The 15648-nt window shown below is 48.6% G+C and overlaps 1 protein-coding gene across 1 annotated transcript in view; it reads right to left on the bottom strand.

Moving 5' to 3' along the window:
• The window catches only part of ANGPTL5 (angiopoietin like 5), a 96664-nt gene that overhangs the window by 53339 nt on the left and 27677 nt on the right, over nucleotides 1-15648 (bottom strand). Inside the window, exons 2-4 of the mRNA XM_075337475.1 lie at nucleotides 10215-10380; nucleotides 7070-7173; nucleotides 1636-1729 (exon numbers count right to left, since the gene is read on the bottom strand). Coding sequence (XP_075193590.1) covers nucleotides 1636-1729; nucleotides 7070-7173; nucleotides 10215-10380 — 364 coding nt within the window. The remainder of the gene's footprint in view (nucleotides 1-1635; nucleotides 1730-7069; nucleotides 7174-10214; nucleotides 10381-15648) is intronic.

The following is a 15648-nucleotide window of genomic DNA, read 5'->3' as shown; positions in this document are numbered from 1 at the left end:
TCTGAAAACGGAAAATACAGAGACAGAAACCAAACTGATCGGACACCGCTGACATCTGTTGTACAGTGGAACAAGCGAATTGTCAAAGCCTGTGATATGTGATCATAGCTCATATAAATGATATAAATGTTTCGGTAATTGGCTAATACTGAATCGTATCGATCTAATATGAAATATCTTACAAGTTTTTCTTTGGTTTCTGACTTTTTACCCACCCTTGTAGAGAAGAATGAAAATAAAATGGCATCAATGTTATACCCTATTTTTTGTTTTATAATCGCACTAGATTAAAAGACGCACCCCACATTTTGAGATAAAAAGAAAAAAGGTAAAAATAAATATGAGGTCCATCTAATAATCTGGTGGTGTTTTACTGGGGGAGCAGCGATAGTGGAGCGGGTCACAGGAGGCAGGGGCGGTGGTGGAGTAGGGCAATGCTGCGGGCAGTGTGGTGGGTGTCCTGGATGCTCGCTGCAGGCGCTGTGAGGCAAGATCGACCAGAAACTGTCGGCAGTGAGGGCTTCAAAGAAATGGCACCCGTAGTCGGCACGTGCGCAGATTGAGCTATCGACTCAATGACAAGCCGAGATCTCATCTGTGCACGCGCCACTTCCGGGCACAGTTTTCCTTAAGTCCGCTGTTGGGAGATCAATGGGCCGGAGGCGGCTCACGGGCAGAAGAGATCTTGTGCCAAGAGCTCAATCTGCGCAAGAGCCAACTCTGGGGAACATTATTTGAAGCCCGCACCGCCGATATTTTTAGGATGACCCCTGTCTAACCACCTTTAGCGAGCACAGAACAGTGTCCGCAGCATTGCCCGTGCCTCCGGTGACCATTCTCCACCACCCCCCCGGTAAACTACATTCGGCTTATAAAATGCACCACTCATTTCCTCCCAAATTCTAGGAAAAGTGTGTCTTATAATCTGAAAAATACTGTATATTATCATCCTTTCTGCATTATCTATCATCATCGTATTTGTATATTTAAAGAGAATCTGTTCCCAGATTTCACCACAATACAAATTGCATGAACAAAAATATAAAGATAATATTTTAGTTTTTTTCTCCCATTTATCATGAGCTAAACTCAAAGATCTAAGACTTTTTGTATGGACATACGAGGCCTTTTTCTCTCAAATATTTTTCAGAAATTTGTCCAAATCTGTGTGGGTGAGCACTTCTCCTTTGCTGAGATAATCCCCCCACCTCATAGGTGCAGCATATCAAGATGCTGATTAGACAGCATGAATATTGCACAGGTGTGTCTTAAGCTGGCCAGCATGATTCTTACACAGGTGTGCCTTAGGCTGGCCAGCATGATTATTGCACAGGTATGCCTTATGCTGGCCACAATATAAGGCCACTGTAAAATGTACAGTTTGACTGTATCGAGAGGTTCGGGAGGGACGGGGCATACAACCAGACATCTTGTGTGACCACCATTTGCCTCACACAGTGTGAAATCATCTCCTGTGCATTGAGTTGATTGAGCTGTTGATTGTGGTACACTCCTCTTCAATGGCTGCGAAGTGGCTGGATATTGAACACACGCCGATCCAGTGTAATGCATGCAGTTTGCATTGTGAAATCTGGTGACAGATCCCATTCAACATTCGACAAAACAAACTCTTACCATGTGTCTGAAAGGGCCTATGAGGAAAAGGATCATTGTGTTTTTTCAAGACTTCTGCATTCAAAAGAAGAACCTTATTGGTTAGTTCACTCACCTATAGGTAATAATGAGAACATTAAGTACACGGCACCATAGAGAATGTTATAATACAGGGTAGATGAAGATTCATAGTAATGGTAAACATTAGGCAGTATAGCATTAGGCAGATTTGTCATTCAGAAATTAGGAGACAAATCCCAATGAAACATAAAGGCTATGGACACTTTTGCACTGATATTTTTATTGTTCGTTTGCTTCCTACATGCAGATTCTTTAACAGCATCTTCTACAGTTTTGATGCTGTAAGAATGTGCAACTCCTGTACATGGCTGGCTTTTCTGCTGCATGGTGTAAAACTGCACAAAAGTGGGAATTCCTGGATTGGTCTGAGGCATTCCTAGGTGGGATTTAAATATCCCTACACTACTGAGTAATGTTGGCAAGTGTTATCAGGGAGGAAAGCATCCAAGTCTTCAGGAAGGGCAGATCATTCAGGCTGTACTGTATAAGAGTATACATAGTAAGGAAAGCACACGCTGTCATTGTATAAGTAGAGGGGATAAATCAGAATGGTTGTATAAAGTGTGTAGACATGAAAGAGAACTTATAACAGAATAAGTAAGTGGAGAACAAACGCTTGTTATCATCTGTCTCTGACTGCACAAGGGTGTCCTGTCACGCTAGATATGGGGAAGTACCAAGCGAATGGCGTAAGGGAAATCCTGTGTCTAGGGAAAGGGGAGATGGTGACCCCTGACCGAACCTCCAATTGGTCTCTGGGGTCCATCATCACCCTAGATAGGTTCCGCACTTATGTGCCGAGCCGGATACCTGACCCTAGGTATCCCTAGTGCTGGACCATAAATAGGGAACAGATGGGATGAGCTCTTCGTCAACCCCACTAAACACTATAGAAGACACAAGGAGGACATACGGGGAAAATGCATTAACTACTTATCCACAAAGTTTCAGCAACAATACTACAGAGGAGTATGAGCCACCTACTTGCAACCAGAGCTTGAATAAACTGAAAATACAACCAGCACCTGTCCAGGGAAAATCAGGGTATTTAAACCCAAGGGGAAATACAAATGATTAGCAGCTGAAGGGAATAGGAGCTCCCCTGGGTCTTAAAGGGAAAAGGATAAAAACCCAGCAGAGGAGCTACCCAGCACACTGAATACTGATAAGCAGGAACAATAGAAAGTTAGGGAGCATTTTGCGCAGCCAAACACTGTGACGTTCTATTGCCGGACACCACAGGACTGTCTGTCACCCGCAACAAGTCCAGGAATGAAGCTGTGTTAGTACATGTGAGCTAGTGAAGGAGCACTGCAGCATTCTAGATGCACAGACATTACATCCAGGCTATATTTCTAGAAGGGACAAGTTGACTTAAGAAAGGTTTAAAACAGGAGCACATTGTAAACTGTATATCATGTGGTTTAACAAAAAATGACTGAAGATTGCTGTCTGAATCTTAGGGGTACTTTACACGTTGCGACATCGCTACCGCTATATCGTTGGGGTCACGTCGTTAGTGACGCACATCCGGCACCGGTAGCGACATCGCAACGTGTAAATCCTAGGTGGAACAATGAACGAGCACAGAAGCGTACAATCTCGCTGATCTGTGTCACGTCGTTCATTTCCATAATGTCGATGCGACCGCAGGTACGATGTTGTTTGTCGTTCCTGCAGCTCCACACATCGCTGTGTATGAAGCCGCAGGAGCGACAAACATCTCCTTACCTGCAGCCCGACGGCAATGCGGAAGGAAGAAGGTGGGCGGGATGTTATGTCCTGCTCATCTACGCCCCTCCGCTTCTATTGGGCGGCCGCTTAGTGATGTCGCGGTGACATGGAGGGATCCCTTGGAGGGATTGTTCGGCAGTCACAGCAACGTCGCAAGGCAGGTATGTGCGTGTGACGCTGCCGTAGCGATAATGTTCGCAACGGCAGCAATCACCACGTATCGCATGTGCGACGTGGGCGGGTGCAATCGCGCTGGACATCACTAGCATCGGCTAGCGATGTCGCAGCGTGTAAAGTACCCCTAAGTGCAAGTCTTTTATTTCAAGTTTACCACTAGCAAAAGTGCCCATAGCCTTTAAAGGAGCTATCCATATTTTTGTTGAAAAACTCAGATTCCCCTAGTAATCAGCAGTAATTTACAAGGGAATCAGGCAACACAGGGTAAATGAGGAACTATTGTGGTAGTATTTAATCTTTGCAATCTCCAAAATGAGCAAAGCATACTTGTTGGTGATAAATCCAAAAAGGCAGATGAACTGGTCATAGTTTGTTAATGAACTAGAAAGAGCGTTGTACAAGTATAAGGAGTATATAAACTTTTCTCCTTGCGAAGACTGACAAACCAATCTGGCTGTCAGTGAGGAGGATTATAGCCACAATGCTCCTCTGGGAAATATTCAAATTATCTCTTCAAGGAGGAAGTAAACAAACTCTACCGCCACCTATTAGAGGTAGCAATCCTCAAAGTCAAAACTGGCCCTTTAACGAGCCTTTTCATGATATCGGTACCGATATCGCTAGTGTGGGTACTCGCCCCCATCGGTTGTGCGGCACAAGCAAATTGCTGCCCGTGGCGCACAACATCGGCCGGACCCGTCACACTACTTACCTGCCCTGCGACGTCGCTGTGACCGGCGAACCGCCTCCTTTCTAAGGGGGCGGTCCGTGCGGCATCACAGCGACGTCACTAAGCGGCTGCCCAATCAAAGCGGAGGGGCGGAGATGAGCGGGACGTAACATCCCGCCCACCTCCTTCCTTCCTCATTGCCGGCGGCCGCAGGTAAGGTGAGGTTCCTCGTTCCTGCGGTGTCACACACAGCGATGTGTGCTGCCGCAGGAACAACGAACTACATCGTACACGCAGCAGCAGCGATAATTAGGAATAGGGGGGCATGTCACTGATTAGCGATTTTGCACGTTTTTGCGACGATTTCAAATCGCTCATAGGTGTCACACGCAACGACATCGCTAAAGCGACCGGATGTGCGTCACAAATTCCGTGACCCCCAACGAGATCGCTTGAGCGATATCGTAGCGTGTAAAGCGGCCTTTAGTGTATAATACATATTAGAAGGGTTTCTCCTGGAACATTTTATAAAAAAAAGGTACATTATAAATAAATCCCTAAACACCTTCAATTGAATCATGTTCATTTTGTCTTGGGAGGTAATCTATCTGATCTAATACTAGAGATACCAGATGTGCTGAGGTAAGAAGAGACTGCTCACACTGTTATCCATTCAGCCTATCTGATCTAATATTGTAAATTGAAGGAGTGCTGAGAGAAAATAGAAGTGCTTTCACTGCTGCCCACCCTGTCTATCTGATCTAAAACTGGGCATACCATAGTTGCTGAGGTAAGAAGAGATTGCTCTCAATGCTATCCACCCTATATATTTAATATAGTACCCCCTGTATTATACCATAGGTGCCAGGGTAGTAAGAGGCTGCTCACATTGCTATCCACCCTGTCTCTCTGATTAATGCTGGAGATACCAGAAGTTCTGAGATACACACGCTGCAGCAGCGATATTTGAGAAGGGACCCCCATGTCACCGATGAGCAATTTTGAACGTTTTTGCGACGATTCAAAATCGCTCATAGGTGTCACACACAACGACATCGCTACAGCGGCCGGATGTGCGTCACAAACTCCGTGATCCCAACGACATCGCATTAGCGATGTCGTAGCGTGTAAAGCGGCCTTTAGGAATATTTCCCAGAGGAGCATTGCAGCTATAAAGGCCGCGTTACACGCAGCGACATCGCTAACGATATATCGCTGGGGTCACGGAATTCGTAATGCACATCAGGCCTCGTTAGTAACGTCGTTGCTTGTGATACTTACCAGCGACCGCTAACGATCCGAAACGTGTAAAAAAACGTTGGTTATTGACACGTCGTTCGTTTTCCAAAAATCATTGCTCGTTTGGTACACAGGTTGTTTGTCATTACTGAGGCAGCACACATCGCTACGTGTGACACCTCGGGAACGACGAACAACAGCGTACCTGCTTCCTCCGGCAACGAGGTGGGAGTGACGTTCATGCGGCTGCTCTCCGCCCCTCCGCTTCTATTGGTGGCCCACTGTGTGACGTCGCTGTGACGCCGCACGAACCTCCACTTAAAAAAGAGGTTGCTCGCCGGCCACAGCGACGTCGTTAGGAAGGTAAGTTAATTTGACGCCTACCAGCAATATTGTTCGCCACGGGCAGCGATTTGCCCATGACGCACAAACGACGGGGGCGGGTGCGATCGCTAGCAACATCGCTAACAATGTCGCAGCATGTAAAGCGGCCTTAAAGGCCACTTTACACACAGAGATAACTCTTTGACAGATCTGTGGTTGCAGTGAAATCATGGACATATTGTTCCATTTGTACACAGCCACAAACATGGCACTGATTGTCCACAATTTCACTGCAACAACAGATCTGCCGCAGTTTTATCTCTGTGTGTAAAGTGGCCTTAAGACTCTTCACTGGCAGCCACATTGATTTGTTAGTCTCCGCAAGGAGAAAGGTTTTCCACTTAGCCCCCATTACAGCTTCTTATACAGCCAGATCAGATCTCATAATTTGCACTGATGAGGGGCAATCACCCCGAAACACTGTGTCTGCAAATTGAGGTTCTGATTTGACATAAATCCTAAGGGCGGCTTTGCACGTTGCAACATCGCACGTGCGATGTCGGTGGGGTCAAATCGAAAGTGACGCACATCCGGCGTCACTTTCGACATCGTAGTGTGTAAATCCTAGATGATACGATTAACGAGCGCAAAAGCGTCGTTATCGTATCATCGGTGTAGGCTCCGACTTCTTCAAAATTACGCTGCCGCAACAGGTACGATGTTGTTCCTCGTTCCTGCTGCAGCACACATCGCTGTGTATGAAGCCGCAGGAGCGAGGAACATCACCTTACCTGCCGCCGCCGGCTATACGGAAGGAAGAAGGTGGGCAGGATGTTTACGTCCCGTTCATCTCCGCCCCTACGCTTTGATTGGCCGCCTGCCGTGTGACGTCGCTGTGACGTTGTACGACCCGCCCCCTTAGGAAGGAGGCGGCACGCCGGCCAGAGCGACGTCGCAGGACAGGTGAGTGCATGTGAAGCTGGCGTAGCGATAATGTTCGCTACGCCAGGAATCACAAGATATCGCTGCTGCGACGGGGGCGGGGACTATCGCGTGCCACATCGCAGCATCGGCTTGCGATGTCGCAACGTGCAAAGCCCGCCTTAGTCATATGAAAAGGCTCGTGAAAGGGCCACTTTTGACTTTTAGGCTTGCTACTTCCAATAAGTGGCGCTAGAGTTCATCAAGTATAGAAATTGCAACACAATTGTAAAAAAGAAGTATTTGCACCTGATTCAAGAGGAAGTCCAGAGATTTTTGATGTTCCTCCATCATGCTCTTCAACATCTTCTTTGTACTTCTTGCATAAGTTAAAAGAGAGTTTTGCAGATTTTCTGAAGTGAAATAATATTTTGTTTCACGGGTTACAGCTGTGATTTATATGTGAGGAAACATGTATGAACACTTAATGCATTTAGATGGAAATTATATGAAAAATTTGCAGAATATATAATAAATGAGAATGCTGCAAGTCATCACAAAGCTGCACTCAAAAGCACATCATGGAAAGAAGCTCAAGGTCGGACTGCTCTATCTCCAGCTCACCGGAGGAGATATGACTGCTGCTGTCGAAGAGGTGCATATCCCCTTCAGTCATAGCATAAACTGTTGGATCGGTCTGGGTCCAACATCTGCCACCTCCACTGATCAGCTGTTATCGGTGCAGCAGGCGCAGCAGGAAGCCGGAAATGCTCAGTTCCAGAGCTGCACAGTCAACTAATAGCTGCCACGGCTGGGTACTGCACAGTTACCTCTTATTGTTTAGCTTGATCGGTCAGGGTCCAACACCAGGCACCTACATCAATCAGGTGTTCTCGGTGCCAGCGGTGGCAGTAGGCTACCGAAATGCTCAGTTCTGGAGCTGCCCCATCAACTGATAGTGGCCATGGCCAAGTACTTCACAGCCACCTCCTATTGTTTTGTCTGATCGGCTGGGGTCCAACACCCGACACCTCCACCGATCACCTGTTATCGGGGCCAGCTGTGACAGAAGGCAGCCAGAAATGCTCCGTTTCAGACCCGGTCAACTTATAGTGGCCATGGCCAAGAAGTGCACAGCCATCTCCTATTGTTTTGTCTGATTGACCAGGGTCCAACATCCAACACCTCCACCGATCAGCTGTTATCGGTGGTGGCAGTAGGTAGCTGGAAATGCTCAGTTCCGTAGCTGCCCCATCAACTAATAGCGGCCACGGCTGAGTATTGCACAGCTACCTCCTATTGTTTTGCCTGATCAGCCAGGGTCCAACAACCGGCAACTCCACCAATCAGCTGTTATCGGTGTCGGCAGCAGCAGCAGGCACCTGGAAATGCTCAGTTCTGGAGCTGCCCCATCAACTAATAGCAGCCACCTTCCAATGTTTTGTCTGATCATCTGGGGTCCAACACCCAACACCTCTGTGGCGCCCTGGACAAGCCAGGGGCCACAGAGAACAACACCCACACACCCCACGCTCCCGGTCAGGCACACCGAAGTCAGACACAAACCCTTATTGCCTTCCTCCAGGGGCTGATGTTCACACCAGGGGGTGGGCCAGGAGGTTGGCCCCGCCCACCGAGGAGTTCACAGTCCTGGAGGCGGGAAAAGTAAGGCAGTTTTAGTTTAGTTTGGAGTAGAGGTGAGAGAGGAGTAAAGTGGCAGTTAAGCAGCCTGAAGTTGGTCCGGGTGTGTGGCCCGGACGGATCAGCAAGGTTGGCAGACGGTGGTGATCGTCTGCAGGAATGGCCTATCAGAGTCTACCGTAAGGACCGTGGACGAGCGGTGGCCCGGTGGTACCGGACCGGTACACAAAGAGAAGTCAGCACCATCTCGCAGGGGCTTACGGACCCCGGCAAGGCTAGGAGTCGCCGTGAATTTGCCAAATCCGTCAGCGAAGGGAACCTCCTGGGTTTCCCAGCAGCCAAGTCCCGACAGAAGGCAACAGTCCAACCGTGAGAGGGAAACACAGCCACCGCCAAGGCTACCGTTCCCAGGGCCAGAGCCTGCGGGCAAAAGGGGCTCCTTCAGCTCCCATCCAAGCTGGGGAGCGGGTTACCGGTGGGAACCCATTGGAACCGTTTACAGTACATAGGTGCAGGGAAAGGCAGTCACCATCAACCTGCCGGGAGAAACAACACCGCAGCCGTCTGTGGGACCCATCCATCCAGCCGTGTGTTTTACCGAGAACTGTGTCCTCATCATTGGCTGAGTGAGTACCACCGTGCCGCGCGACACAGCGCTGCCCCCGCGACCCTGCACCTCACCAGGCCCCGTAACCCGCCTGCCATCCATCCCTACCCCATCACCGGGCCCCGGGACAACCAACCCCCTACCCACAGAGGGGAGAACTAACATCCAAGCTGCTCCCTGTCATCACTCCCGGGATCCCCGTCCAGAGCAGCGGTGGTGTCACCAATCTCACCACAACCGTGGGTGGCGTCACGGACAATCACCAAATCCCCACCATCCAATCCAAATCCCCTTTTCACTCACGGGCGAGGAACGCCGCTCGAGTCCCCGGGATCCGGCCCACCGCTCGAGCCACCACCGAGCAGCAGCAGCCGGACCCGAGCAGTGGGAGAGCGCAGCATCCCCTCCTCCGCCCGCGACACCTCCACCGATCACCTCGCCTCAGTGTTGTCGGCGTCAGACACAAATTCTCAGTGCCAGAGCTGCCCTGTCAATTAATAGCGGCCAATAGTGGCCGCGGTCGGGTACTGCACATGCAAATCAATAAGAGGCGAATGTGCAGTACCCAACCACAGCAGCTATCAGTTGACGGAGCAGCTGCTGAACTGAGCATTTACGGCTGCCTCCTGCTGCCACCGACACTGTAAACTGCTGATCGATGGGGGTGCAAGATGTCGGACTGAGGCCAATCAGACATTGATGACCTATTGTAAGGCTAGGCTATCAATGTAAAAGTAGTGGACAACCTCTTTAAGTGCACACATTAAAGAAACCATTTAGAGAAGAGTTTGAGGCACAATTCACAATATGACATGATACCAATGGTAATAATATGTTATAATTCAATGGGGGGGTGGGGGGCAGAGAATCAAAAATATAAAAGTAACAGAAAATTATTGGGCCAAAAAGGCAATAGGGATGGATATTATGTGCTGGGCGGGCAGCTATCGGACTAAACAAGAGAGGAATAATGTAAGTGGCCTCAGCAGTCAGGACAACATGTCATCGTTCTAGAGACCCTTTGAATGTTGGTGGGACGACTCAGAGGGATTTTTTTTTTTTTTTTAAATCAATCCCCAATTACTTTAGAAAAACAAACGGACAACCCTTTTTAAATGTCTCCACCATCTACTCTATACTCCTCTGTATACAAGAGCAGTCCTATAATATATTCTACAGGGCGCAGTAAGACAAAAATTTACTTACTGCACATGCCGAATTTTTGATCTCGTACTATTAATGACATTTCTCTGCATGTCTGAAAACATTTGTCCGGATTTGTTGTTGCTTCTTTGCTTTTCTTCTTTATTGATGATGTGACATTTTTGAGAGCCTCCTCCATAACACTGGTTGATACTGACCCGACCTGACCCTGCAACGTAACGAGAACATTATACAGACAGGAGGCCAAATATACGCAATGCACAGGGTTGTTTGTCCATTGAAAAATTTACTGGATAAGAGATTAAACAGAATCTGTCAGCAGGTTTTTGCTATGTAGTCTATAGGGTGCTTTACACTATATATACAGTTAGGTCCAGAAATATTTGGACAGTGACACAAGTTTTGTTATTTTAGCTGTTTACAAAAACATGTTCAGAAATACAATTATATATATAATATGGGCTGAAAGTGCACACTCCCAGCTGCAATATGAGAGTTTTCACATCCAAATCGGAGAAAGGGTTTAGGAATCATAGCTCTGTAATGCATAGCCACCTCTTTTTCAAGGGACCAAAAGTAATTGGACAAGGGACTCTAAGGGCTGCAATTAATTCTGAAGGCGTCTCCCTCGTTAACCTGTAATCAATGAAGTAGTTAAAAGGTCTGGGGTTGATTACAGGTGTGTGATTTTGCATTTGGAAGTTGTTGCTGTGACCAGACAACATGCGGTCTAAGGAACTCTCAATTGAGGTGAAGCAGAACATCCTGAGGCTGAAAAAAAAGAAAAAATCCATCAGAGAGATAGCAGACATGCTTGGAGTAGCAAAATCAACAGTCGGGTACATTCTGAGAAAAAAGGAATTGACTGGTGAGCTTGGGAACTCAAAAAGGCCTGGGCGTCCACGGATGACAACAGTGGTGGATGATCGCCGCATACTTTCTTTGGTGAAGAAGAACCCGTTCACAACATCAACTGAAGTCCAGAACACTCTCAGTGAAGTAGGTGTATCTGTCTCTAAGTCAACAGTAAAGAGAAGACTCCATGAAAGTAAATACAAAGGGTTCACATCTAGATGCAAACCATTCATCAATTCCAAAAATAGACAGGCCAGAGTTAAATTTGCTGAAAAACACCTCATGAAGCCAGCTCAGTTCTGGAAAAGTATTCTATGGACAGATGATACCAAGATCAACCTGTACCAGAATGATGGGAAGAAAAAAGTTTGGAGAAGAAAGGGAACGGCACATGATCCAAGGCACACCACATCCTCTGTAAAACATGGTGGAGGCAACGTGATGGCATGGGCATGCATGGCTTTCAATGGCACTGGGTCACTTGTGTTTATTGATGACATAACAGCAGACAAGAGTAGCCGGATGAATTCTGAAGTGTACCGGGATATACTTTCAGCCCAGATTCAGCCAAATGCCGCAAAGTTGATCGGATGGCGCTTCATAGTACAGATGGACAATGACCCCAAGCATACAGCCAAAGCTACCCAGGAGTTCATGAGTGCAAAAAAGTGGAACCTTCTGCAATGGCCAAGTCAATCACCAGATCTTAACCCAATTGAGCATGAATTTCACTTGCTCAAATCCAGACTTAAGACGGAAAGACCCACAAACAAGCAAGACCTGAAGGCTGCGGCTGTAAAGGCCTGGCAAAGCATTAAGAAGGAGGAAACCCAGTGTTTGGTGATGTCCATGGGTTCCAGACTTAAGGCAGTGATTGCCTCCAAAGGATTCGCAACAAAATATTGAAAATAAAAATATTTTGTTTGGGTTTGGTTTATTTGTCCAATTACTTTTGACCTCCTAAAATGTGGAGTGTTTGTAAAGAAATGTGTACAATTCCTACAATTTCTATAAGATATTTTTGTTCAAACCTTCAAATTAAACGTTACAATCTGCACTTGAATTCTGTTGTAGAGGTTTCATTTCAAATCCAATGTGGTGGCATGCAGAGCCCAACTCGCGAAAATTGTGTCACTGTCCAAATATTTCTGGACCTAACTGTACACATTGCTAGCGATGTCGAGCGCAATAGCACCCGCCTCTGTCGTTTGTGTGACATTTGGTGCTCGCTGCCGTAGCGAGCATTATTGCTACAGCAGCGTCACACGCACATACCTTGTCAGCGACGTCGCTGTGACCGTCGAACAATCCCTCCCTCAAGGGGGAGGTGCGTTCGGCGTCATAGCAACGTCACTGCGGCGTCACTAAGCGGCCGGCCAATAGAAGCGGAGGGGTGGAGATGAGCGGAACATAACATCCCGCCTACCTCCTTCCTTCCGCATTGCCAGTGGAGGCAGGTGAGGAGATGTTCGTTGTTCCTGCGGAGTCACACATAGCGATGTGTGATGCCACAGGAACAACGAACAACATCGTACCTGCAGCAGTAACGATATTAAGGAAAGGAGCGACGTGTCAACGATCACCGTTTTTGAACGATTTTGCGATCATTGATCGTCGCTCCTTGGTGTCGCACGCTGCAATATCGCTAACGACGCCAGATGTGCGTCACAAACACCGTGACCCCGACGATATATCGTTAGCGATGTTGCAGCATGTAAAGCACCCTTAAGAGCAGCATAATTTAAGGGCTGAGACTCATGGGACTGTGCTTTGATATTTCAATACAATCAGTGTTTTGTCAACAGGAGATTATCACTACAGGACAACTGACCTTGTGCCCCCAAGACCAACTCCTTACCCAGCAGTGTACCTAGAAAGCTGCCAATCAGTGGTATGGACTGTCTGGTGTGAATTCTTTACACATGCACTTGGTCTATACCAATTAGGCCAGGCAGTAGGCAACTAGGGATCTCTGGTTAAGAGTTCACCCCAAGACATATTTCCCACAATCCCTTGTCAAGAGGTTAATTAAGTATTTAATGGAAAGGTCCTCCTCAACATGGACGTGTTATACACTGGTGAATATCTGAGTTCTGCTAAATGTACAAAACTGAGAAAATTGTGATTCTATCACAACTGCGGCACCCAGTAAACTAAGTGATGCATCACTGGAATCAGGGTCTCTTTGCCTACATCATGCTGCTGTTAGATTACATAGCAAAAACCTTTAATGCTATATTAAAACTAGAAGATAAAACATGTGTGACTAGTCTGTATTAATAAAGTACAACTAGGATCTCATTATTATTATTATTATTATTATTATTATTATTATTATTAATAATAATTATTATTATAGTGTAGTGTGGCGCCCCAGGACCTGGTCGCCACAACAGCATTGCCCTCCCAAAGGGTTAATGCTGAGCCTGGAGGTAATTGGGAGATCTATTGGCCAGTAAGTTAATACCCAACACAGTTCTCCCTCCGGCCAGCAGAGGGAGCTCTGAACCTGGAACTTCAGGGAGCATTCCTTAAGTCTGGCTGAAGGGAGGAAGTAGTGGTTAGTCTGGACACAGGAGTGAAAGAGTGCAGACGCAGAGTAGTGCTGCCTTGTGAAACTGGGGCCTAGAGCTGGGATAGCTTGGCCCAGTGAAGCAAGGGGAGCAGAGAGGCACAGCAGAGACTCGGACATCGGAGTCTGTAGTTGCCAGGGCATAAAATCCATCCCTGGTAGCTGAATCCGGAGGGCAGGAGAGCTGCAAGCTCCCTGGCCCAGAAGCAATCTGAAGGTACAGCTGCATCCCAAGGGCCTGGTGTGGACTCCAGCAGAGAAGCACCAGAGAGGGCCTGCGCAGTCTACCACACAGAAGAGGGGACGAACAACAAGTCCCAGCAGCAAGAGGGCAATTGCTAACCCCAAAGTGCAGTGTCCTAAAACAGCAAAGAAAGATTAAGGAGTAGGCCTCATACTCAACTGGCCAAAGATCACCCCAGGCACTTCCAGGCCGGCCGGACCATCTTTACCATCTGTGACGGTCTCCCTGGACTAAACTTCTGCCGAGTAAAAGAGGAGAAGGTAAAGAGACTACTGTTTGTGCCTGTTTCTTTCATTGCTTGTCGGCCCTGCACCGTGCTAGTCACACCACACCATAGACTTCCACAAGCACCAACTGTGTCCCGGGGCACCGCTCCACCTGTGGGGAGCAGTACCACCATTGCTGCCACTTCATCACCCCGGAGGCCTTACACGGCAGCGGCGGCTTACTAGCCGCATACCACAGGTGGCGTCACGAACACAAACTTAAAGTCATCAGCCACATATTATACTGACACCCACCAGGGCCACGGAGCCGGGCCCAGCCACCACTGACTACCACCGGACTAGTCCGGCCCGGCACCGGGTGTCCCATAGCCCTGGGGTGGGCGAGTCAACTTTTGGCGTCACGAACAGGATTTCGTGCCCGGTCCCACCGGGTACTGTGCGCCTGCAGGAATTGTGCTTAAAAGACTGTGTACTGGTTGTAAATTGCCGCCGCCATTAGCCGCGCCGAGCGCAGGAAGAAGGGGGGCGTGCCTGACAAAGAGCGCGAAGGGAGCGCGCCATCAGAGCAGAGCGCTGTTAACCCCGCGCGACCCAGAAGAAAATTTGAAAAGTGAACGGAGCCTGGTAAGGTTCACTAAGGGGGAGGAAGATGTCCGACTCAGAGGGAGAGCAGGTGGCTGCCATCGCCCAAGGCGCCGCAGCACCGGCCGAAGCAGTCCCAGTCGCCGTCGCCCCAGCCCCCACTGTAGCGCCGGTAATGCCGATCACCATGCCGTACATACCGGGAGCAGAATGGCTGCCGCAGTACTCCGGGGAGTCCCATACCTTGAGTGACTTCAGAGAAAGCCTGCACAGCTTATTCCGGGTGTATCCGCTGACTGAGAGCCAGAAGGTGGGCATAGTAATGGGACAGCTAGCCGGCGCAGCCCAGCGTGAAGCGAAGTCCTGGCCTGATACAGATAAAGGGACAGCAGCCCAGATACTGGCCAAGCTAAAGAGTACTTTTGACACCCGCACCGCAGCAGAGATAAAGATGAGATTCTTTGGGTGCAAGCAGCGGGCCACAGACAGCATAAGGGACTATGCCTTAAACCTGCAAGAGGCCCTGAAAGCAGTTAAACAGGTGGACCCAGAGAGTGTACGTGAAGAAGACAAACTCCTAACTGAGCAGTTCATAGAGGGGCTCCTGTCAGACGCCCACAGGACCCAGCTGCGTATCCTGGCCCTGCAGAACCCTGCTCTGGACTTTGCAAAGTTTAAGGACCAGGCCATCAGGGTACTGAGAGAATCTACACCGAATGACCCAGTACCCCTCCGGCCTCTTGCTATCACGTACCCCGGGGTGGTGCCTGCAACACGAGCCACTGCAGGGGCTGAGGCGCAGTCCCTGGATAAGGATCCCACTGCAGAGCTCAGACAGCAGTTCCAGGAGCTGACCAAGACTGTGGCTGCCCTTGCCAAGACCGTGCAGTCTCTACAAATGACCCCCTCGCCTGCAAAAATCGAGTTGGCCTCCAGCCCAGATGACGTCCCATGGATGCGACAGAGGAGGATTCCGCCGACCCGAGGCAGAGACAC

Source organism: Anomaloglossus baeobatrachus, chromosome 2, assembly GCF_048569485.1.
Source record: "Anomaloglossus baeobatrachus isolate aAnoBae1 chromosome 2, aAnoBae1.hap1, whole genome shotgun sequence".
NCBI lineage: Eukaryota > Metazoa > Chordata > Amphibia > Anura > Aromobatidae > Anomaloglossus > Anomaloglossus baeobatrachus.
The sequence above is the reverse complement of the archived record's forward strand: the minus strand, read 5'-3'. Positions and strand labels throughout refer to the sequence as shown.